This window comes from Grampus griseus (genome assembly GCF_964374135.1).
Source record: "Grampus griseus genome assembly, chromosome: 1".
Classification (NCBI taxonomy): domain Eukaryota; kingdom Metazoa; phylum Chordata; class Mammalia; order Artiodactyla; family Delphinidae; genus Grampus; species Grampus griseus.
In genome coordinates, this window is record NC_139017.1 from 80,912,438 (window position 1) to 80,938,503 (window position 26,066).

General features: G+C 45.3%; 1 protein-coding gene across 1 annotated transcript in view; it reads left to right on the forward strand.

Annotated features, from left to right (window-relative positions):
* Window positions 1–22,403, forward strand: part of CD58 (CD58 molecule) — a 44,154-nt gene extending 21,751 nt beyond the window's left edge. The window contains exons 2-6 of the mRNA XM_082661510.1: window positions 534–830; window positions 8,396–8,665; window positions 13,168–13,239; window positions 16,037–16,077; window positions 21,065–22,403. Of these exons, the coding sequence (XP_082517636.1) occupies window positions 534–830; window positions 8,396–8,665; window positions 13,168–13,239; window positions 16,037–16,056 (659 nt within the window). The 3' untranslated portion in view covers window positions 16,057–16,077; window positions 21,065–22,403. The remainder of the gene's footprint in view (window positions 1–533; window positions 831–8,395; window positions 8,666–13,167; window positions 13,240–16,036; window positions 16,078–21,064) is intronic.
* Window positions 22,404–26,066: the final 3,663 nt, after the last annotated feature.

Sequence of the window (26,066 nt, forward strand, 5' to 3'; positions counted from 1 at the left end):
TTAAGGCCTGCCTCTTCAGAGGGGCTGCTTCCTCTGTCTGCTTGGCCATCTCTCCTTCCCCTCCTCACCCGGCTGTCAGCTTGCAGACTCCTCTTATCTTCTGGTGGTTTGCTGTCCTGTGTCAATTTCAGCGTGATTTGCTAGGAAAGGCCTTTGCCTGGGTGGCTCTCCTTGTCTGCTCAGTGTCTCCTCCCTTGAGGGCCTGGAGTGACACCTGTCTTGTTTGCCGCCATATTCCCAGCATTGCCCACAGTACCTGGCACGTAGTTGGTGCTCCCTAAATGTTGAATCCACTTCTTGGATTTCTGTGGGCCCCAGTTCCCTATTAAAGAATAAACTCTTACAGGGTCAAGCATGTTCTCCTTCCTATACTTTTTATCAGCAGTTTATCAGCTTAGTACAAAAAGTAGCTAATGAATAATTTTACCACTAAATTTAATCATTTTCCCCCCACAAGGCATCTTGGAAGATAATTTTCTGCTTTTGATCAAGTCATGTTATCTTCCCTAACCAATTTCTTTCTTTTCTCCTAGATTTCATTAGCTGTGATTCCCAAGTAATATATGGAGCTGTGAACAAGAGTGTAACTTTATACACATCAAGTTTTAAACCCTTTAAGGAGATTGTGTGGAAAAGAGGAAAGGATAAAGTTGTAGAATGGGATGACCAATCTGAAGTCAGAGCTTTTCTATCTTTTAAAGATAGAGTTTACTTAGACACTGTGTCGGGTAACCTCACAATCGACAAGTTAACACCATCAGACGAAGATGAGTACGGAATTGAATCCCCAAGTGTTAGAAATAACACCAAGTTCACCCTCAGAGTGATCGGTGAGTATGCCATAACATTGGTTTGTTCAAATGGCAGATTTCTAACTATTTTAAGATACTGATCATTGGTTTCTGAGAAATAAAAATTAGTCATCACCTGTTGTCAGGGTTTTCCTCTCTTTCCGGTACACAGGAGCCACTTTCAGCTCCCTTGTCATCCTCTTGGTGAGGAGGGGATGTGACTGAGGTCAGGAGAACAGCACACTTTGGGCAGAGCTGCTGGCAGCAGCATCCCTTGTCTTGCTGGGAATGGGAAAGGGATGTCGTGGCATCAGTGAGCTCAGAACTCTGAACCATGGATAGGTGGTGCTCTATAAATTAAAGTTCCTGCTTCCCCTTGCAGCTCACACAGGAGGTGGGATTTTTTTTTTCCTCCTCTTCCCACTTTAAACTGGAACTGAGGATAGGATACAGGTTCCTCTGTGCTTCTCGCTGATGTTTCCAGGTTATTCTCCTTCCCTCATCTCTAAAGCACTTTCCTTGTTGCAGTCATCCAGAGGCTGATGGGTACACTTTAATGTTTCTTTTTTTCCCCAGTTTTATTGAGAAATAATTGACGTCCATCACTGTACAAGTTGAAGGCATACAGCATGGTGGTTTGATTTACATGCATTGTGAAATGATTGCCACGATAGGTTCAGCTAGCATCCGTCTTCTCATATAGATACCATAAAAAGAAAAGAAAGAAAAAAGGAAAAAAATGTTCTTCCTGTGATGAGAACTTAGTATCTTCTCTCTTAACAACTTACCTACATACCACACAGCAGTGTTAGCTATAGTCATCATGTAGCACATTGTATCCCTAGTGTTCATATATTTTATAACTGGAAGTTTATACCTTTTGACCACTTTCCTCCAACTCCCCTTCCTCCCACCCTCCACCTCTGGTAACCACAAGTCTGATCTCTTTTTCTATGAGCTTGGTTTTTTTCTTTTTACATTCCACTAAATCTAAAAAGATTTCTAGAGATTTCTCTCTCTTTAGAGATCATACAGTATTTGCATTCTCAGTCTGATTTATTTCACTTAGCGTAATGCCTTCAGGGTCTACCTATGTTGTCACAAATGGTAGGATTCTCTCACTTTTCTTTTATGGCTGAATAATAGTCCATTTATATGCACCACATCTTCTTTATCCATTCGTCTGTTGATGGACACTTACAATGTTTCCATGTCTTGGCTATTGTAAATAGTGCTGCTAAGAACATCACCCCAATATTTCCTGATTATTTTAGTGCCTGGTTCCTTTTCACTGTTTCTGATGTTCCTGCTGTCATAATTCTTGGTGCTTTTGTAATATTTAAATAAAATTTCTTTCTAATATCCTGACTTCTTAGTCCTTGCTCTCCTCTCCTGTAATGATCTTCTCCTTCACTCTGTCTTACCTCTGCCCACAGATATAATGTAGAACTTGTCTTTACCAGTGATTCCATTCCCTCCATCACCTCAGTATCTCAGTTCCACTTCCTCTGCTGGAAGCTCAGTTCCTCTGCTCTGCCAACTCTGACAGTCCTTCCCCCACTGATGTCCTCCCTGCCCTTCCTCTGCGCCCCAGTGCCGTGCTCACTCCCTGGGCTCACTCTGTTGCAGACACACCCAGCTTCTTTGCTCCTTTTCTGATTGGTCGTGCTCAATGATTGAACTTTGACTGGACGAGCCCAGTCCAGCCAGGTGCGATCCAACGTTCTGTGCTCACGCCTTGTAGCTGCAGAAAAGCACATCACCTTGCAGAGTCCCACACTTTAAAATTCTGATGATTTACTGCAGCTAAACCCAATATGTTCCTAGTGTCTTCACTCACCCACTCCCAGCAGTTTACCTTTTCTCTCCTCAAACCTTGAACACCTCCTTCTCCAGACCCACTGCTCAGCTGAAGGCTTTGCTTCTTGTTTCACTGAGGAAAACGAGCAACCAGAAGAGAACTTCGACAAGCTCTCACCACTAGCCTATCTGCTTACCTGTGCCTGACCCTGTATCCCCTGTTCTCTACCATTCCTGTTCGGCAGTTCTTACTTTCAGCTTGCTGAGTTCTCATCTGGAGCCAAACCCTCTACTTGTGCCCTGGATCCCACCTCCTCTCATTATACTCAGGGATGTCACTTCTGTAATTCTACCCACTCTTTCCTTACAGTAATTTCCTCCACGAGATAATGACTCATTCCCATCAGCATACAAATAAGCGATTATCTGTACCATCATTGCAAGCCCTCTTCTGGCCCCTCTACTCCTCCACCTACCACCCACTTTTCTGCCTTCAGTTTATAGAGAATCTACTGGAAGAGCTGTCTACATACCCCCTTTCTCCTATTCACTTTTAAGCTACTCCAGACAGGCTTTCATCCCCACTGCTGTACCCAAACTCCTCATGACTTCCTCATGAATAAATCCAGTGACTCATTCTCCATCCACATCTTTCTCTCAGAAGTTTTTGAAATAGCTAATCACTCCCTCCTCTGTGAAACATCTTCACCTTAGCATCCGGGCACCACCCGACTCTAGTTTCCTTTTAAGTCACTAACAGTTCCTTCTCAGTTTCCTTTGTTGGTTCGTTCCCTTATCCCCTAGCATCCCCCAACCTCTTTTTTTTTTAATTTATTTTTGGCCGCGTTAGGTCTTCGTTGCTGCGTGCGGGCTTCCTCTAGTTGCGGCGAGCAGGGTCTACTCTTCCTTGCGGTGCGTGGGCTTCTCATTGCGGTGGCTTCTCATGTTGTGGAGCACAGACTCTAGGCACACGGGCTTCAGTAGTTGCAGCACACGGGCTCAGTAGTTGTGGCATGCGGGCTCTAGAGCGCAGGCTCCATAGTTGTGACGCACGGGCTCAGTTCCGTGTCCCCTGCATTGGCAGGCAGACTGCTAACCACTGCACCACCAGGGAAGTCCCTCCCCCAACCTCTTAACATTGGCGACTTCAAGGCTTAAGCCTTGGACCTCTTCCCTTCTCTGCCTGCATTCACACCCAGGTGGGTGGGCTTATCACATGTCAGGGCTTTAAATAGCATTCAGTGCTGATAGTGCATAGATTTAGAGCTCTAGCCCAGACCTCCACTGAGCTCCTTAGGTGTTTATCTGACTGCCTACTCTGTCTCCACTCAGATATCTAAGTGGCCTCTCAAATCTCACATGTCCAGAAGTGAGCTCATGACCTTTCCCTCAAAACCTGTTCCTCCCCAAACCTTCCCCCTCTCGGTTAATGGCAGCTCCAGCCTTGCAGTTGCTCAAGCTGAAACCTTGGTATCATCCTTGACACCTCTCTTTCTCTTGAACACCATGTTCACTCCACCAGAAAATTTTGTTGGTTCTGCCTTCAAAATATAACCAGAATCTGACCACCTCTCATCATGTCCTCTGGTCTGATCCAGGACTGCTTCATTCTCACCTGGAGGATTGCAGTAGCCTGCTAATGGGTCTCCCAGCTTCCACCCTTGCCCCTCTACAGTTTAATTTTAAACACAGAAGCCAGCGTGGTCTTCTTAAAACAGAAGTCAGATCACATCACTCCTCTGCTTAGAACTTTCTAGTGGCCCCATCTGACTCTGAGATACAGCTAAAGTCTTTACAGTGGCCTACAAGGCTATATGAGATCTGGCCCCTGTGACCTCCCCTTGCTTTTCTCAGATGTCCTAGTAATGCTTTTGCCTCATAGCTGCCTTTTCTGTGCCGCCACCCAGCACAGCTCAACCTGTACCCATCTGTCCCCTCTCCTGCGTCACAGTTTCACTTGTTTTATCCAAGATGTGGGTATAGTTCTAGGCCTACTTCCTCTATGTTAAAGGGTGTTTTAGGAAGATCCAACTGGTGGCAAACTCTGTAAGATGGTTTCCAGGGGATGGAGAAGAGGCAGAGTGCAATATAGCAGTTCAAGTCTGAGCTGTTTGATGTGGTCTCAGTGGAACAGGATATAGCTGGGTGAATAGCTGTCCCTCACCGGTTCAGCTACCCAGTATCGGAAACAGTGGGAGGGAGAGAGAATTTCTCTGTTGTTCACCGTTGTACCCCCAGAGCCCAGCAAAGGATTTGAATAGGTAATGGGCACTCAGCAGACATGGAAGCAATTGATCAGGATGATTGGGAGGTGGAATGCACAATTTAGAGTAATGGGGGGGGGGCTCTCAGACTGGGTGACTGGTTGGTCCAGGAGATGATGAACTCCTTTTAGATAAGTGAAGCTTGTTAAGGTGTGCAGGCATCCTGTTAGAAGGATCAAGCAATGCCTTTGAAGAAGCAAAAATCCTTAAAAGCTGCAAGCTGGAGATTTGGCAGTTGTAGGGCAAGCAAACAAAAAGATTGATTCAGAATTTAAATTAGAATAGAATGCATTTCACGAGCCCCTGTATAGAGTTTGTGAAACTGAATTCGAAACATTTAAGTTTCTCTTTTTAAAACTTGATGAAATGTTTAAAAGTAATAATTTTTAAATAATTTAATTGTAAAAATTCCATGGTAACTCAACAAAGGTGCTTGATTTTGGTAGTGAGACTAACTGGATCGTCCCTAGGAAGCTCAGCAAAGGCCTGCAGAGGAGCAAGGTGCAGGGGAGGCAAGTTTCAATCAGGAGGCACTGAGTGATATTGGCCGTTAATGTGTTGACTTCAAGTTCTGGTTTGGGAATCTGGGTTTTAGCCTGTGGGAGTGGAGAGCCACTGTATCTGATACTGGAGCAGAGAAGTGCCTTGATGAAATATATTTCTGGAAGATTAATCAGATGGGAGGTATTTATGGTGGATTAGGAAAAGGAGACGCCAGGTTGGAAGCTACTGTGATCATCCAGGTAGATAGAGGTGTTAGTAGTAGATGTTTGGAAAGGAAAGAATCAGAAGACACTTCCAAGAAAGAGTTAATAAGATTTAGATTTTGCTTATAAAAATACATACGTGAATGTCAAAACGATTAGTCATACTTTTGTTTTTAGAAATGAGGAAGTCATACTTCCATGATGGTGTGTTAAGACTAAACTAATAAGACTCAGTAATCTTCCGGAGACACCAGACCCTTTCAGAAAGGATATTTTAGACAGGGGGATTTCCTGGTACCTGTAGGTTCAGAGCATCTACGTCCTTCTGTGTAAGTGAACATCTGGCTTTCCTCCTTCCCTCAAAGTCCCCTTAAAAATTTCCACCATCAGCGTTTAATAGTCCTTGCCCATCCTCTTATAACCTTTATTGCATGGAGGCTGGTAATGTTCATATAAGTACAATTAACTGCTCTATCCTTAAAAGGTCTGGACTGGCATATGACTTTTTATTAAAGTTTATGGAAATATAGAAATGTCATCAGATATGTATAAGAAATTCTCATTTCTTACAGAATAGTGAGCTGAACTCATTAATTATAAATTGACTAAGTTGTCTTAGGGCTGAAGTAGGCACATTTCTTGCCAGTTGCTTAAGGCACAGATGTAACTAACATTTGTTAGATTATAGCTGTGGTAAGTCCCGTCATGGGCAGCGAGACTTCGGCTGAACTAGGTCCCATCATGGGTAGCGGGACATTGGCTGAACTAGATCAATAAACTAGAATCTGTAACAGAACAGGTGAACTTTTCATCTTCCAAACTGAAACTCTGTACCCATTAAACGCGAACTCCCCATTCCCTCCTCCCCCAGTTCCCTGGCAACTATCATTCTATTTTCTGTCTCTAAGAATCTGGCTACTGTTAAGAACCTCCTATCAGTGGAATCGTGTAAGATTTATTCTTTCGTGACTGCCTTATTTCACTTAGCATAACATCTTCAAGGTCCATCCATGTTGTAGCATGTGTCTGAATTTCCTTTCTTTAAGACTGAGTACAAATGTGATTTTGAATGATCCTGCTTAGGATTATCTGTGGTGGTTTTCCAGTAGACCATGGGATTCTGCAGTGATTATTAGAAGAGGCTCCAAGTTGCTACTTGAGCACTGGGTTCAGCAGTCATTTCTGCTCAGGACCTGTTCTTGGCCAAATCATGAATCATGGCTTCTGGGCCTTCCAAGTGTCCCCTCACCTTCCTTATCCATTTTCCCTTGAAACCAAGCTTCGTTGGTGCCTGCCTCTGCCACGACTCACCACTCGTCACCCTGCTTACTGATAGCAGGTAGTCTGCAGTGAATACACACTTGTGTGTGTGTATGTCTTAGAGTTCTTTTAACTAAAGAACACAACTTGAAGGCGGCATGTAATGAATTATGTGAGCTAGATTAAACCTAAAACTTGAGGAAACGCCAAGCAGAAAGCGAAGTCGTGTGTGACTCAGGTCTAACAAGACAGGCTGGGTGTGTTATTTAACTGAGCCAGAAAGAAGTCAGGAGGAGAAGAGGGAGGCAAGATGAGTTGAACATATTTATTTTTTAGATTATCAAGTGGGGCTTGTGTTCCTTTGTCTTAGAAAATATTTTAAATGACAGCATAGTATCGCATCATCTTGATGAACTTTAATTCGCTTTTTAGCAGATGTTTGCAAGGTATTGAAATTTTATTATCCAAATGCTACCATGACCAATTTTTGTATATTCCATATATTTTTACATGTTTCTCAAATCTCTTGTGATTAGTTTTTGGTGGAAAGGAGAGATGCAAGAAGGTATATGAATTAATAAACCACTGACTAATGGGGTGAGCCGATGGGCTTTGAGGTTAAATTTAGAGGGTGATAATGGCGTGTCATGACTTCTGTCTTATCCATCCTTGCAACTCCAGCTGCCTTAGCCAGCAGGAGGTGCTTCCAGAATAAACCTGGGGGTGAGGCCTCTAGACCGACAGGGCTGTGACAAGTGCCGTGCCCTCCTCTACCTCAGAGCGGGGCCAGCCCACAGTACAGCTCCTCAGAACCTTTTGCAAAATCCTTTGAGTCAGGTGTGCTTTGGAATTCAGCCTTCTTCAGATTTTAGAAAGGCAATAGCTATAAACTGTTTCCTCTGTGTGTGTTAAGAAGCACTTCACTTAGTTACGGAGAGCCGCTTACTCAAGCATGGAAATATTTTTAGTAAAACATGGTCATAAATATTTGTGAAAAATCTTTTGGCTTTCGGAACTCTTTGGATTTCAGAATTGAGGATAAGGCATTTGGGGCCTGTATCTATGCTGAATTTGAGCAGATAGATCTGACCCAGAAGAAGAGAGAATTCTCTCCCCTTGGTGCTCAAGGGGGTAGACTGCTCGTCTTTTCAAGCTCATAAGGAAGTTGGGAGCTCTTTCTTTTCTTTTCTTTTTTTTAAAATTTTTGGCTGTGTTGGGTCTTTGTTGCTGCGCGCGGGCTTTCTCTAGTTGTAGCAAGCAGGGTCTAGTCTTCATTGTGGTGCACGGGCTTCTCATTGCAGTGGCTTCGCTTATTGCAGACCACAGGCTCTAGGGTGTGGGCTTCAGTAGTTGTGGCATGCAGGCTCAGTAGTTGTGGCACACGGGCTCAGTTGCTCCGTGGCATGTGGGATCTTCCCGGATCAGGGATTGAACCCGTGTCCCCTGCATTGGCAGGTAGATTCTTAACCACTGTACCACCAGGGAAGTCCCTGGAAGCTCTTTCTGAATTTGCAGATGAGGAGTCTAAATATTACTCTTTTCTGTACTAAACATTACTTTTTTTTTTCCCCAGAGTCTCTTCCATCACCAACACTATCTTGCACATTGACTGATGGGAACATTACACTCCAGTGCATGATCCTGGAAGATTACAACACCCATCTAGAACTCATACAGTACTCCTGGGACTGTCCTTCAACAATACAGTGTCAGAGTGGCTCAAAACCATCTGAAGCGTATGTTACGGAGGAAGGTGATCTTTCACAGGAAATTCAGTGTATCATTAGCAATCCATTATTCAGAAGGACAACATCAGTCATTTTGTCAACCTGTGTCCCAAGTGGTAAGTGACTACGTGTGTCATGGTAGAGATCCTATATACAAGTGGGGTTCATGGACCTACATACAAGTAGTGGTTCATGAATTTCATACCACGGATGCAGTAACTAACATACATTTCATAAATTTGAAACTTAAATTGAGTTACAGTTTTCACAGACACTCTATTACAGATATAAAGCTAATACTTTTTAGTACTTTCTGTGTCAAGTACCATTCTAATACATATGTTAATTAATTCCATCCCCACGCAATCTAGTAATTATCCTTATTTCATGAGGAGAAACCAAGACATAGTTGGGAGTTTAAGTTGCTTGTCCAAGATCAATAGCCAGTAAGTGGTAGAGCCTGGTTTTGAAATCAGGCCATCTGGCTTCAATGTTAAATGAAAGTACAGACTGTGGAAGATTTTGTAGGACTGAAGATCAAGTTTCTTCAATAAATAAATTATAAGGGGAGTAAAAAGAGAGGTGATGGGGGGACTTAAAGTTTAAGGAAATTTAAGAAACATATTAATTAATTGCAATGTATGGACCTTATTAGGTCTTGATTCAAACAGAAAAGAGTAAAAAACAGGAGCAATTTAAACAGTGATTCCATGTTTGATGATGTTGAACACAATTTTTTAAGTCTGACGATGCCATGGTTATGTTTTACAAAGAATCCTTACCTTTCGGAAATACATACTGAAATGCTTATAGCTTAAAAATTGTGCTCTCTGGAGTCAAACAGGGGCTCGCACCTCTAATTGCTCCATAGCAAGTGGGAGGGGAGAAGGAGAGGGATGGAGCCTGGTCCTCCCCTTTAAAGATCAAGTGTGGCATGCGTCACTTCCATTCACACCCCCTTGGCCAGTCTGAGTTCATGGCCACATCTAGCTGAGGGGGGCTGAGAAGTGCCATCTTTTGCTGGCCATGTGCTCAGTTAAAACACAGGGGTTCTCCTCCCAGAGTGAAAAGGAGAGATTGCTTATCGGGGAACAGCAGATGCTTCTACCACAATGTACTACAAAATGAATATAACTCATACAATTTTAAAACATATACAAAATCTAAAAAAGAATGACATAAGCCGTAAAAACAGATAGAGGTTCTAATTTTTTTTGCACCTCATTGCTCATCTTATGTTCTCCCTGGGGTTATGTGCCTAATTTGGAAACTCTCGGTCTAAGCGAGAGAAGATGGTGTCTTGGACTAGTAGAGTTGGGAGAAGTGGTTCCGATTAGGCTACGTTTGGAAAATAGAAACAGGATTTTCTAATGGTTTGAGTGGAAGAAAGGTGTCTAAAAAGAAATACTCAGATGACCCCTAGATTTCTGGCACAAGCAACGGAATGAATTGTGTTGCTATTGGACTGGAAAGCAGGGGAACAGCAGGTGTGTGGAAGAAATAGAGTTTGGTTTGGGACATGTTGTTTGAGATTCCTGTTAGATTTCAAATGGAGACGTCAAATACAGTCCTCTGATTTATGAGTCTAGGTCTCTCGTGAGTGGTTAGGGCTGGAGATGGAGATTTGGGCATAATCAGAGTACAGGAGGCATTTAAAGCCTTGGGACTAGAAGAGATTCTGTGGAGGAAGCAGTCGTCCGAGAGGGGTGCTGAGACTGAGTCCTGAGGACTCCCACATGTAGGGGCTGTTAAGGGCAGAGGATCCAGCAAAGGAGACTGAAAAGGATCACTAGGGAGGAAGGCAGAAAACCCCAAGAACTTGGTATCTCCAAAGCCGAGTGAGGAGAGAGCGAGCAGCTGTCAGTGCACCGGCCAGGTCAAGGAGGAAGAACGTCATTAAGAACTTGTATCCTTGTTGTTTCATCTCCCCTAAATCTCTGCTGTCCCAAAGCGATGACGGCATCTGGCATCATCCCGTGGGAGAAAGGATTTTGGAAGGGACTGTATCAAGTAGCGTTAGATTCAGCTGTTTAAAAATTTTTTTTTAAATATCAGTGACTTAAAAATGTAGATTACTTCTTTCATGCTAAAAAAAAACATTGGGGAGGGAGGGATAAATTATGAGTTTGGGATTAAAAGATACACACTATTGGGCTTCCCTGGTGGCACAGTGGTTGAGAGTCCACCTGCCGATGCAGGGGACACGGGTTCGTGCCCCGGTCCGGGAGGATCCCACGTGCCGCGGAGCGGCTGGGCCCGTGAGCCATGGCCGCTGAACCTGCGCGTCCGGAGCCTGTGCTCCGCAACGGGAGAGGCCACAGCAGTGAGAGGCCCACGTACCGCAAAAAAAAAAAAAAAAAAAAAAAAAAGATACACACTACTATATATAAAATAGATAAACAAGGACCTACTGTATAGCACAGGGAACTATATTCAATATCTTGTAATAACCTATAATGGAAAAGAATCTGAAAAAGAATATATATATATGTGTGTGTGTATATATATGTGTATATATGTATATGGTTGGCCAAAAAGTTTGTTCGGGTTTCTCCATAACATCTTACAGAAAAGGTAAAAAATATCAGGTATATCACTGTGCTGTATACCTGAAACTAACACAACATTGTAAATCAACTATACTCCAATTTTTTTTTAAAGGATAAATGATGAACTTTTCTCAACTAAAAAAAAATAATAATAATAATTGGAGGTAGGCAGCCCTGGGCACATTGCTACTTTATGCAGTTGTGTGGTCCAGCTCCTGCACCTTCCCTGCTATCTCAGGCAGTGGGACCCAGGGAGGGGAAGATGGTGTGTCTTACCCCTTTCAGGGAGACTTTTGAGAAATACCACACAACCCTTCTTGCATCTCACGACCCAAAACTTGCCACATGGTTAAACCTTGCTACAAGAAAGGCTGAGAAACTAATCTTTTAGGGGAGTGGTGGTATGCCCAGCTGAAAATCTGAATTCTTTTATTAAAGAGGGGAGAATGGGTATGGGGAGCAACTAGCAGTTTCTGGCCAGGGGCCTCTCAAATCAAACCAATGGATTATTGCCTATTTGCTCTAACCCACCTGTGTTCCTACTAAGAGGAAAGGGTGTGTGTTCATACTCTCATGCATTCTTTCGTTTTCTCCCTCCCCTTCCCTCCCCTCCCCTCCCCTCCCCTCCTCTCTCCTCCTCTCCCCTCTCTCTCCTCCAGGCTGTACCTGCTGTGAGTGACCCCACCCTCTCGCTTAGCGATGTGTGGTGATTGCTTTGCCATATGCTCAGTATTCTGCCCTTAGAGTTTTAATAGGTGGATAGAGTCCACCTCATGAACACACATCATTCTTTTCTATTGTGGACACTTCGGTTGTTTCAGCTTTTTGATATTGTAAGACTGTGGTAAATATCTTTGTGCCTTTTTTGGAGGGAGGAGAGGGGCACATAACTGATAGTTTCTGTAGGTTAATATCTTAGACATGGAATTGCAGGATCAAAGGACGTTAGTAGAGATTCCAATAGCATCAACTCAATAGGTTCATGGCAAGAGCTAATGGCTGTTCTTAAGTGTATTGACTCAATGAATGCTCACAATTACCCTAGGAGGCATATTGATCAGTTCCATTTATAGTGATCCCCAAGAGGAAACTGAGGCACTGAGAGGTTAGAGCGCTAATGCAACGTTGTCGCAATGATTTGGTGAGCCTGTAGGCACATCATTTACCACAGTGTCGGCGGCTGTGTGATGAACGTTTCTCAGGCTTGCAATGCATGGCTGCCACATTGCCCTGCCAAGCACACGATACCAAGCTGTGCTCCCACTGGCAGGACAGGATGGCTGAATAGTGGACTATCTGCTGCTTTTAATAAACAGCACTGGGCCAGATATGTATCAACCTTGTGCATATACGTTTATTTAGAAACACAGTCGATTCTCTTTATTCACGATAGTTATGCTTTACTGTCACTGTAAACACAGAATTAGTGCATAGTGAACCATTGCTCCCAGGGGAGATAGAGGTTTAGGTTCCTGCAAGCCTCCGGTCACAACATTTTTGGCAAGGAATCAATACAGAACCTTGCTTTATGTGTGCTTCTGTTTAAAGACACCTTATTTAATATATGTGCTTGCTGCATGAACAGTGAATTCACAGCACCACAACTGATGCCTAAGTGAAGCTTATCTAACACGTGTGTTTTCTCTGTAAGGCACACACAGCCTTCTTATGCTTGGGAACACGAGACGGCATTTCAGCACTGTGCTTGGGGGCCGTTTTAGACAGTGAACTAGACAACAAAAAAGTACAGAAATGTGAAACACATGGCACTAAATAGACCACAAATAGGGCACATGTCTACAGTACAAGGGCTAAAACACAAGGGCAGAGCATTGCCTTGAACCTCAGCTTGGGAATGTGTACATCAGGCAACACAGGTTTCACCATTCTGTGGCCCATGTCAGCGCATGACCGTGAAAGCGCTGCAGGTATTGGTTTGGGGAGTACAAATAAATTTTAGCAAGTGGATAAATTGCAAATACGGAATCTACAAATAAAGAGGATCAACTGTATCTCTGTTTTGGTCAGTTCCAGCTAATTGTATTTCTTTCTTTCTTTTTTTTTTTCAGACAAGACAAGGCACAGGTTTGTGCTTTTCGCCATACTGCCAGCACTAATAGGTGGTTTGCTGTTTTTAAAATGTACGTATACTTTCTTTTTTAAAAATAATAAGTTTTCAAACTGGAATGGGTTTTTCAAAGGCCAGAAAATGATTAATTTGAAGATGAAAACAAAGTTTGAAATCTTAGCTGTTTCGAAAGAAACAGAACCTTTTTTGTTGTACTTGTTGTCTGGGGTTGCTGAGTGTGTCGGGTTCCCCAAGATTCTGCATTATCTTGAGGTGGAATGAATCCTTGGGCCATAGAGAGCTGTACAGGAGTGGGAACACAGACGAATATACTTAGGACTGTTCCACAGCCTCATATCTGTGGCCCACCTCAACATATAGTTATACTTCTGGTCTCAAGCCAGATTTTGCAAAAAAACCTCTTACTCTTGACTGCCATGGTCATAATTTTCATGACTTATAGCCCAGAAGGAGGTCCCAGGTAGGAAGGAGCATTTGTTGGGTCAGGTGACATGGAGTGGGTAAAATGACCTGGTATTACCTGTGTTGCCTTCCTGAGCCTTCCTCAGTCTCCAGAAAGGAACCCATATGCCCTGGAGAACTGGTAACCTCATCCCAGCCTGTTCTTTCCTGGTGTCAAGAAACCCCTGCTCAAGTCCCAGAGGATGTTGACTAGGCTGTAAATTTCAGAGTAGAGGTTCTTGAAGCCCCATCAGTTTCCATATCAGCCTTCACCAAAAGGAAATTTCCGAGACTGATTTGTCACTCTCACAGGGAATGTTGAAGAGGAAGCTTTCTGCAAGGTGATGGCATCCGGGGTCCATGTCATTTCACAGTCATGTCTTGAATCAAGTTCACAGACTAGATTTAAGTTTCCCTAGACCTGCACTGTTCAATACAGTGGGTACTAGCCACGTACAGTGATCTAAATATAAATTTTAATTAATGAAGATTAAATAAAATTTAATATTTAGTTTCTCAGTCATACTAGCCACATTTCAAGGGCTCAGTAGCCACAGATGGCTAGTGGCTACCATGTGAGACCAAATAGAGAACAATTCCATCATTGCAGAAAGTTCTGTTGGTCAGTGCTGACCTAGACTTTTTTGGGGTATTGGCACTAGAATATGATTTCCCGAAGGTTCCATTTCTATATTATAGGTTTCAAATACCACGAAGATCCCTAAGTTATAGATTACCAGTCAACTGAATCTCCTCCAAACAAGTCATAAAAAAATCAGCTGAAGAAAGTTTTAAGCCATCATTACCAATACGTAAAACATTTGGGGAGCTCAGGTGTTCTTTTTAAAAAGTTATTTTTAATCCCCAAATAGCGATATTATAGTTAATCATCTCCTTAACAGATTGGTCCCCAGAAACCAAAATAATTTTCCACTCATGTGTTTTTCTTGGGAGGGAGGGGGGGTGTCTACCACCAGAACTCCTGAACCAGAGAAAAGTAGCACTGAAGACTTTTCTGTCTGATTTAACTTATTAAAAAAAAAAAAAGTTTGGGCTTCCCTGGTGGCGCAGTGGTTGAGAGTCCGCCTGCCGATGCAGGGGACACGGGTTTGTGCCCCGGTCCGGGAAGATCCCACATGCCGCGGAGTGGCTGGGCCTGTGAGCCATGGCCGCTGAGCCTGCGCGTCTGGAGCCTGTGCTCCACAGCGAGAGAGGCCACAACAGTGAGAGGCCCGCGTCCGTGTACCGCAAAAAAAAAAAAAAAAAGTTTATTCAGTGGAGGGAAACTTACACCAGTGATCACTACTGGTAGCACCATATAACCTGGAAAAACAAATTGTTCTAAGAAATAATTACTTCAGCAAGCATCTCAACCCTAAAGCCATTAATTGGGAAAGTGAGGCATTTGGCATGGAGCCTTCAGAAGGGGAGAGAGTTGAATGTAAACAGCTCCATCGGCTAGTTGTAGTTGACACTTTTACAAGCTCAGTCAAGCCTGTGGACTTGGCTTCTGGACCATTAGCATGGCTCCAGGCTAGCTGATGCCTTCGATGGGGAGGAAACTGATGCATACACGTGGGACCGTATCTTAACGTCCAAACCGGTGCTGTCCAAAATGGTAGCCACGAGCCACATGTGGCTGTTGAACCCTTGAAACAGGAGAGTCCAAATTGAGATGTGCCATCAGTATAAAATAGACACCGGGTTTGTAAGACTTCTTATTAAAAAAGGAATGTAAAGTATCTCATTAATAATGTTTATATTGATTACACGTTAAAATAGTATCTGATTTGTTGGGCTAGTCAATAAAATGTATCATGAAAATTAATTTCATCCATTTCTTTTTTTTAAATATAATTGCTCTACTACTATTTTTATTTTATTTTATTTATTTTACTTTATTTTATTTTATTAATGTTTTGGCTGTGCTGCGTGGCATGCAGGATCTTAGTTCCCCAACCAGGGATTGAACCCGTGCCGCCTGCAGTGGAAGCACAGAGTCTTAACCGCTGGACCGCCAGGGAAGTCCCCATCCATTTCTTTTTACTGTGTAATGTGGCTACTAAGCATTTTAAATTACTTACGTGGCTCACATTATATCCCTATCAGGCAGCGCTGGTCCAGAACATTCCAGCCTTCCCTCCATCTTTAGCTTTATGCACAAGCTGCTATAGAAAAAAACGTTCGTCAACAATTTTTGGTTTTCTATCATCTGATGACCAGTTTTTGAACAACTCTTTGGCCCAACTCTATGGCCAATTTGATGCAAGCATTTAGGAGAGTAGGAAATACCAGCTCGACAGGGCTCTGCTTTAGAATTTTCCCAGTTCAGGCCTCTAGCCAGCAACTCCAGATTCCAGCTTTTCTTTTCAGCTCTTTAACTGAGATGCAAATGTCTTCATTTGTAGGTGTTCTGGGACGCCCATAGCAGATAAACACGGAGAACTAGGTAAGTGTCCTGTAGACTGCTCAGTGGGTGCATTGTATATCGTGCACTAGAAGCAGAACAGCCTGATGTAGAGGGCCTGTTCCTTGGGGAGCCAGATTCTACTTCTCTGTCAGTTAGTTGCCTTGAACAGTAATAAGTTACATCAGCAGATATACTCACCACGGTTCATTAAGCACCAAATGGCGACTTCCCATGTAACATCTCATTGAACCCTCTCAGTGAGCTTTGCAAGGGGGTATCTTTACAGCTTGTTTAGAGACAGCAAACGTGAGACTCGGAGAAGTCAGGTCCCATCGCTCATAAATGTAGAGCTGGGATTCAAATCTAGGTCTTCAGACTCCTAGAGTTATCCTGTTACCCACCACAATCTGCTCCCTCCTTCTCCCATCCCAGGAAAATCGAGCCAAGGATAGGGTTCACTTCAGGAGCCAGGGTCAGAGCTGGGCCCGTATCGTGAACAAAAGATAGGATCCAAACACAATGAACGGTGGCGGTGGGTGAAGTCAGTTGCTGTAAGGAGGCTCCAGAAGGCCCCGTCCTGGCAGAGTCCCCGTGGTCAGGAGGCAGGGGCCCACGAGCCGGGCTTTGAGGGATGAAGGGAAGAGTAAAGGCCCAGGGCTGTAAAAGGCAGGGTAGGGGGTGGCAAGTCATCCCTCCTGGGGGCAGCATATGTTGGTGGGATAGAGGTTGAGCCAGGCCAAGATATTGAGAGAGAGTTGCCAAGAGGTTGGGTGATTTTTTTCTGGGAAACCACTGAGGATTGATTGATTGATTTGATTTATTTTTGGCTGTGTTGGGTCTCCGTTGCTGCGTGTGGGCTTCCTCTGGTTGCGGCAAGCGGGGGCTTCTCTTTGCGGTGGCTTCTCTCGTTGTGGAGCACGGGCTCTAGAGCGCAGGCTCAGTAGTTGCGGCTCATGGGCTCAGTTGCTCCGTGGCATGTGGGATCTTCCCCAACCAGGGATCGAACCCGTGTCCCCTGCATTGGCAGGTGGATGGATTCTTAACCACTGTGCCACCAGGGAAGTCCCCACTGAGGATTTTTGAGCAGAGCTATGCTTTGGAAAGATCTCTCTGCTGGTAAAGCATAGGGTGAATTAATAGACAAGAGGCTAGAGATGGGGACACTGGTTGGTGGATAAATGAAATAATCCAGCCAAGCAGAGGAGAGGTTGAATCGGGGTGGTCATGGCAGAAATGAAGGAGGGCTAGGTTTCAGAGAAAGTACGGATATCGTATGAACAAAGTCTCAGCGGAGAGTGTAGTCTGGTGCCAGACTCCCTGGGGTTAAATGGCAGCTCTGTCTCTCACAGCCCTCGGACAAGTCAATTAAACTCTTTGCCACCTCAGTTTTCTTCTGTGGACAATGGGCATAACAATAGTATAGAAATCACAACGATAGTGTAGGTAATAATAGCAGAGAAATAATATGTACAAACAAGTTATTGTAAGCAAAATACTTAGAAGAGTGACGGGCTCATAATGGTGCTCAGTAAATGTTAGCTATTATGGTTATGATTATTCTTCAAGAAAGGAGCCAAGGGGCTTCCCTGGCAGAGCAGTGGTTAAGAATCCACCTGCCACTGCAGGGGACACGGGTTCGAGCCCTGGCCCGGGAAGATCCCACGTGCCGTGGAGTGAGTAAGCCTATGAGCCACAACTACTGAAACCCGCGTGCCTAGAGCCTGTGCTCTGCACCAAGAGAAGCCACCACAATGAGAAGCCCACGCACCACAATGAAGAGCAGCCCCCGCTCGCCACAACTAGAGAAAGCCCACGCACAGCAACGAAGACCCAACACAGCCAAAAATAAAAATGAATTAATTGATTGACTAAAGAAAGAAAGAAGCCAAAAGGGACAGGAATTCTGACCCTTGGCAGCATGGCAGGCACAACGGAGGACTCAGGCGGGGCCCTTGTTTGGGAAGGTGAACTTGTGCTCTGACAGGCTGAGTCTGGGGTGCGGGCACATCACGTGGATAGGGGCGTCCAGCATATTGGAGAAGTGGCTTTAGGGGCTGGGGTTACAGGTTGGGGAGCATCTTCGTCAGAACAGTGATGGATTCCCTGAGCATTTGAGGTCACCAAGAAAGAGAAGCTGAAGGCCTTCGAGTGGTGGGCGAGGCAGAGGAGCCAGGAGGAGACCCAGGCGGCTCCCTGTTAGGGGTCCGAGGGGGAGGCGACGTGCTAGAGCTGCAAGGAGGCAAAGCGGGAGGCAGCGGTCGAGACCTTTCGCTTGGTTGAACGAGTTGCTGACTTTCATGAAAGCCCCTGGGTGAGTGGTTGGAGTGGAGGAATCACAGCACAGCAGTGAGGGTCTGGGGGCAGTCAGACCAATGGGTGGGCTTGGGAGGCTTCCTTTCTCCCCAGCTGCCAGCCAGGACAGTGACCAGGTCACCCGGGAAGTCAGTTGCAGCAGAAGGCCTGGGGCAAGGGGTTCTAGGGGACAGCTCAGCCAGCTTCAGGGTGCAAAGTGGGCAGCGGTAGTGAGTCTGCGAGGGGTTGATGGTCCAGGAGGCCCCATGGAGAGGGGTTGGAGAGGAGTCAGGTAGCCATGGATGAGGTGAGGGGCAGGTGTGCTAGCAGTGTGGGGAGAGGTAGAAGACCTGGGGGTTATGGTCAGAGGTGGGGCGTTTCGGATTTGAAGTAATGTGTGTGAGGGCAGGTGACGGTGAGATCGGAGGAGTGCCTCTGCTGAGATCCACTTGGTAGCAGTGGAGGCATGGCCATCACAGACAGTGACGGGGAATGTTGTTCATGGGAGCGCTGTCATCCCGGGCCACTGAGAAAGGTGATGGGGTATCCCAGAACTCACTCCTTTCCCTTGCTCCTTTATTCATTCAGCAAATAACTTATGGAGATTACTAGATGTCAGGCACTGTGTTAGCCCATGGCTTGAGATCAGTGTACCCAGTGAGGCTAGACATTGTGTGGGATTCAGAGAAAGCATATATTAAAGCTCCTACCCTGAGGAGCTTATGGTCACAGTGGGGAGAATGGATGAGTGTGTAAGAAACAGAAAGACTTAGGCAAGAAGCACATGGTGATGGGCTGGAATGGATGGTCAGGGCTGGGCAACCAACAAGGGGGAGGTGAAGAGGCCAGAATAATCATGAAGATTTTGAAAGGAGTACGATGTGAGCTAGATCTTCAAAGCAAGAGCAGAGTGGAAAAGGCGTTCCAGCTGGGAGAATCAGCAGAGACACGGAGGGGAACGCAACCTGTCGTGGTTATTTGATAAAGACGTCAACCTGCTTAGCATCAAGTTGAAGAAATGGCAAAAGAGACAATATTTGCAAGAAAAATTTTGGAAGTCAAGGGCGTTAAAATCAAGTGATATGGGAGTAGGGGGTCATTGTAGGTTCTGGAGCAGGAGAGTTTTGCGTGAAAAACATTGCTTTGGAATGATGAGCTAGGAAAGTAAACCTGACTTCTTAAGGTAACATCCCAGGGAGAAACCTAGGTAGGATGGGGTTGGGTGTGGGAGAGGAGCTTACTTTCCTTGGCGTATTTTTGTTTGCTATTCAGATTTTGTACTTTGTGTGTTTCCTACCCTATTTAATAATACTCTTTAGATTTAAAGAGCCCACTGTGGCTGCAGGGGGGAGTTCCCTCAACTCAGTTATTAAAGGGTTACAGATATGATGGAGAGGCAGGGCTTGGGAGAGGAGCTGGGGAGGGGCAAGCACAACCAGGAAGAAATGTGAACTTGTCACATCTCCGTAAGACCAGTGTCAGGAAGAGCTAACCCCAATTAAAAATACCTGAGGGGGACTTCCCTGGTGGCGCAGTGGTTGAGAGTCCGCCTGCCGATGCAGGGGACACGGGTTCGTGCCCCGGTCCGGGAAGATCCCACATGCCGCGGAGCGGCTGGGCCCGTGAGCCATGGCCGCTGAGCCTGCGCTCCGCCATGGTAGAGGCCGCAACAGTGAGAGGCCTGCGTACCGCAAAAAAATATATATATCTGAGGGCAACCAAGTAAATATCAGATATCTGAGGGAAGTTGGGTGTGATATTTCACTTCTCACCAAGACAGTGCTGGTATTCTTCACTTTTGGTAAATGTCTGGAAAACAGAGCCAACCAAATTAAAAAGGGAGCCGAGTCCCCCAATTCTCTGGGAAGAAAGACTTGCAGGTACTACCTCAGTCTGAAGGAGAACTGGAGACGCAGGCCTGATTCTTTGGCAGTGGACGCACCTGGCTGTGGGAGAGGGTGAGAAAGTCCCTGCGGAAGAGCCTGTGCTGCCAGGGCTAGGTGGAGAGCTGCTGCCCACTTCATCCCCCTCAGAAATCCCCAGCACCCATTTTCAAGTCCTACAGGGTTCTTCGTAAGGAAAACTCCTATTTCCTTTATCTAACCCGTGACTCCAGCACTAAATTTTTATGAATTCCTGTTACCAAAGGAATGCAGATATTTTGGGAGCTGTGGTCTGATCTGGCCTATGGAAATATAGACTGTGGGGAAGACAAAAAAAGCCATGGAATGGAATCTCAGTTCGCAGGGACTTGGTCAAGGCTGGAGCTGGGTGTTTGGGCTGATTTCCTCTGAGTTACCCGAGGGTGCTCTGTCATCACCACAGAGATGAATAATCAGAAAGAGAAACTGAAAGAAGAAAACCACACTCAGGGATTCATGTGGCAAAGAAGGAGATGACTGTTAGAAGGGGTGACAGTTTACATATGGGTCTTAAGGGCCCAGCTCTGTTGTTTGGAGATTTCATTTATACTCAAAGACTGAGTTGGTTTGAGAAGATGGGACTGTGAATTAGTGCTGTGCACTGAGAGTAGACCTTCTGGTGGATCTCCAGCTACCATCTCATGAGAGCCCAAGACCAATCTCCCTCCATCTCTGCGCCCTAGAACCCTTGCTTTTGATGGGTTTATTACAAAAGGGCTACCCGCATTAGAATCGGAGGGTAATTTATAGACTCATAGACTGCAGCACAGACTGACTGCATTTTATACTAATATGAGATATTTCTTTTATAGCACCTGTTGTTTGGTAACAGAAGATGAAGTCAAACGCATGCTAATTACGTTATTTCAGTCACTTTGAGAAGGCATCTGATTTACCATTTGAGTATTACCTCATCCTTGAGGAAACTTTGGAAGTCTAACCTGAATGGACCCTTTATAAGAAGCAATGTTTCAGGACTTCCCTGGTGGCGCAGTGGTTAAGAATCCACCTGCCAATGCAGGGCACACGGGTTTGATCCCTGTTCCGCGAAGATCCCACATGCCGCGGAGCAGCTAAGCCTGTGCGCTACAACTACTGAGCCGGCACTCTAGAGCCTGCGAGCCACAACTACTGAGCCTGAGTGCCACAACTACTGAAGCCTGCACACCTGGAGCAACAAAAGAAGCCACTGCAGTGAGAAGCCCGCACATTGCAACGAAGAGTAGTCCCCACTCACCACAACTAGAGAAAGCCCGTGCACAGCAACGAAGACCCAACACAGCCAAAAATAAAACAAATAAATAAATTTATAACAACAAAAAATAATGCTTCATGGAAGAAACAAGGACTAACAAACAACAGGCATTAGTTTCTACTCTGTCACCAACACTGAGTATCACCAGATACTGTCTTGTCCCATAATTGTTTATTATAAATTGTATTTTTGGAGAAATGTAAATCTTTGTAAATAATGTAAGTATGTGTATATATATATATATATGTGACTAAGTGGCTCTTTTTTTCTTGTTAGAGTTGTAGAACAAAATAGTCACATGACTCAGGAGGTGAAGGTTTTTTACTAAAATCTATAATCCACTCTTTGGTTTTAGAGGAAAAACAGTTCATTGCAGGATCAGTAGCACGGTAGTTTATCATGTTAGTTAGCTGTCACATTGGCAGGTAAACAGAACTCTTAAACCAACTATACTCCAATAAAAGTTAATTTAAAAAGAAAATTAAAATTTTAATTGTATATTTAGAGAATTTGTTTCAGAAGCGTATGTTTGTCATTCATCAAAAAATACATTTTTGTTGTACAATGTGCATTATTTGTAAATTACGAGGCTATAACAATTTCATGTTCTTCCCAAATGTTTAAATTTTAAGTAACCAATATATGTACTATTGTATATGTTTGAAATAACTTCTTCAATCTTACTTGCACTGTCTCCTCTCAATAGAAAATACTAACCTGAAAAAATTCTTCATCTATTTTTTTCCTCTTTCCTAACTGCAATCAGTCTTAAGTGAGAAATGAATTATTCTTGGAATTCATACTTTAAAGTGGCAAAAATGGGAAAAGTTATAAAATACTTTGGATGTTAAAATCTGTATCTTGATCAGCACCCAAAACAAACGAACGATAAAACAAACTGTAAAGTGATATACACCAGGGGTCCCCGACCCCTGGGCCTCGGGCCGGGAGCGGTCCTCGGCCTCTTAGGAATGGGGCCGCCCAGCAGGAGGTGAGTGGTGAGCAAAGCTTCACCTGCCGCTTCCCATCGCTCTCATTACCGCCTGAACCGTACGCCCCGCCAACCCACTGCCCGCACCACCGGTCCGTAGAAAAATTGTCTTCCAGGAAGCCAGTCCCCGGTGCCAAAAAGGTTGGGGACCGCTGCTGTACGCATGCAGAACAGCAGCTTCTCCTGGATAAAGAGGTGAATTGCCCCAGCTCTCCGCTGGGCAGCCATCATAGAAACCCGAGATCCCCGGAGTCACCGTGCAAAGGCCTTCGCTCCTGAGCCCGCACTCTCCCTGCAGTTCCTGTCACATGAGAGTCTTCAGCCTGAAAGAGGAGATGTTTCTTCCCTCCAAGGTGGGTGTTTGCAAAGGGGCCCCGGGACACAGTGGCATCCAGCTCCCCACAGCGTCAGTAAGAGGGAGACCGAGGCCTGGAAGCCCTGCGCACCCCAGAGAAGAGCTCCCGCCTTGGCCTCCAGGTGGCTTAGCTGTCTTAACGAAATGTGTCTTCCGTACTTTGGTCCCCATACGCTCTCTCTGGCCCTTTCTGACCCCATCAGTCAACAGTAAAATTCCTAGTATCCTCTTCAACGAATGTTCATGTCCCCTTTCTGTTGTCAGGAACCCTGGCTCTCCCCTAGGTTGCTGCTTCCCGCAACCCTCTCAAGTGGAAGCTCTCCTCTCCTGTGCACCTTGTATGCTGGTCCCAGAGGGAGGGGGGCAGCCTCCCAGCTCGTTCCTGCTTTCAGACCATTGCTCCTTGCCCAGCTTTGATGCTCACACCAGCAGATCACCACCACCTGATAGCCCTTTTCTGAGTTATCCTTTTTATTCCTCGTGGCGTAAAGATGTTTAGTACCAGGTGGAAATCACTCTCCCTTAACGCTGCTCCTTTCAGAATCTGAGTGTTTTCAAAACCTGCGAATCATGGTCTCCCCCAGGGCTCTTCCTTTCCCAGCACGCCCTGCTCCTGACCTTTTTATCAGTAAAGCCCGCAGTCCCTTACCATCTCAGCTACAAGCGTGCCCTCTCTGCTTGTTATCTTCCACACCACACCCTTGAGGGCCCCCGAATCCCAAACTCCTGCAAGCCCACCAGGACCTGCAAGCCAGCCATCCTGCCTCTTCCCTGGCCCTCAGCTGCTCGGGGTCTTCGTTCTCCTCACTGTTTGGGGTGTTCAGCGTGCATCAATGTAATCACTCCTCTAACCCTCACTCTTTACCCCCTCACTTGGCCAAACCCCAACTGTGGTTATAGTTGCATCTACTAGTTCCCTGCCTGCATCCAAACTGCTGAACATCCTGGAGAAAAACACACCACCCAGCTGACAAGTTTGATTTCAATGACTGCAGACCTCAAAGGGACTCACAGTGTTTCCCAGACGTCCTCGCTGCATTGCCCTGGTCCGTTCACTGCCTCCTCATTGCTCTTCTTAGACCTGCACTACTAACAACTCTCAACTGCTCACCTTGCTTCCCATATCACTGAAAACAAAAGCACTGAGGAGAACCCTTCTCCCACCTAGCTCCCACCTTCCCACCACACATCTCCTCACCCAGCTGCATCGGCACCCATGTGCTTTGCCTCTTGTTACCATAGATGAAATCTCCTTGCTCCTAAAACCAATCTCTCCACTTGTCTTAGTGTGCTCGGGTTGCCATAACAAAATACCATAGACTGGCTTAAAACACAGAAATGTGTTTGTCTCAGTGCTAGAAGCTGGGAAGTCCCACATCAGGTGCCGGCCAGTGTGGTTCCTGGTGAGAACCCTTCTTGTCTGGCTGTGTCCTCACGTGGCAGGGAGAAGAGCTCTTGTGTCTCTTCCTCTTAGAAGGGCACCAATCTACCGGATTGGGGACCTCCCCTTATGACCTCATTTAACATTTATCACCTCCTCGAAGGCCTTATCTCCAAATACAGCCGCAGTAGGGGTGAGGGTTTCAACATGAATTTCAGGGGACGAATCATTCACACTGCTTATGCACGGGACACCCTCTCCCCTCATCTGCATAGGGACATGACTCTTTGTCCACCTGTCTCCACAGCATCAGCTTTAACTTTTCAACGACATCATACAAACATACTGTCATTTCTCATATCTTCAAAAACCCAAAATGCTCGACTACACTTCCCTGTCCAGCTCTTGTCTCATTTTTCTGCTCTCTTTTATGAAAAGTTCCTCAAAAGAATGATCTGTACTTCATTTTTCTGACTCTTCTCTCCCCATTCTTTCTTTTTTTTTTAAGATTTGTTTATTATTTATTGACTTTATTTTTGGCTTCATCGGGTCCTAGTTGCGGCACGCGGGATCTTCGTTGAGGCATGCGGGATCTTTCATTGGGGCGCGCAGCCTTCTCTCTAGTTGTGGTGTGCAGGTTTCCTCTTCTCTAGTTGTGGCGCGGGCTCGAGGGCACGTGGGCTCTGTAGCGTGCGGCGCACAGCCTCTCTCGGTGAGGTGCGCGAGCTCAGTAGTTGAGGCGGGCGGGCTTAGTTGCCCCACGGCATGTGGGATCTTAGTTCCCCGACCAGGGATTGAACCCCGCGTCCCCTGCATTGGACCACCGGGGAAGTCCCCCCCATTCTTTCTTGAGCACACTTCAATCAGCCTTTCACCCCCACTATTTGCCAAGCTTACCGATGACCCCCTCATTGTAAGATCCGAAGGTCAGTTCCCAGGCCTCGTCTTACTCTGTAAGCATCATCTGAAGCAGTGGAAGACCCCACACACTTTTGTTTAGTGCTTTCTAGGTGCTAGTTTCCATGGGGTATTCGGAGGAAGCTCATAGCATGACGGGGCAAGCAGACCTGTGAGCACTTGTGAGGAGTATACCATATCCTAAAGTGGAAGTGCATGCAAAGAATGAAGGAAGTATAACCATGTGACCCAGCAATTCCACCCCTTGGTATATACCCAAGAAAAATATACACATATGTCCACAGAAAAACTTGTACACGGATGTTCATAGATCATTATTGACAATAGGCAAATAATGGAAATAATCCAAATATACATCCACTGATGAACAGATCAATAAAATGCGGTCTATCCATACAATGGAATAATATTCAGTATAAAAAGTAATGAAGGTCTTTAGTGATACAGACTATACTGTGTGGTGCTATATGATAAAGAAAAGGTCATTCGTACTCTAAATGATGGGGGAGGAGGGAATACTGACTGTGAAGGGTCATGAGGGCTTCAGGGGAGTTGACATTGTTATTTCTTCACCCACATAGTGTTTATGAGAGAATATACTCTATGGTGTGTTCGTATAATATTAAAAAACATTTTTTGGGCTTCCCTGGTGCTGGTGCACCGCAACGAAGAGTAGACCCCGCTCGCCGCAACTAGAGAAAGCCCGTGCGCAGCACAGCAACAAAGACCCAACTCAGCTAAAAATTAAAATTAAAACAAACAAACATTTTTCATGCCACGGAGCAACTAAGCCCATGCACCACAACTGCTGAGCCTGTGCTCTAGAGCCCGTGAGCCACAACTACTGAGCCGGCATGCCACAACTACTGAAGCCCACACGCATGGAGCCTGTGCTCCACAACAAGAGAAGCCAC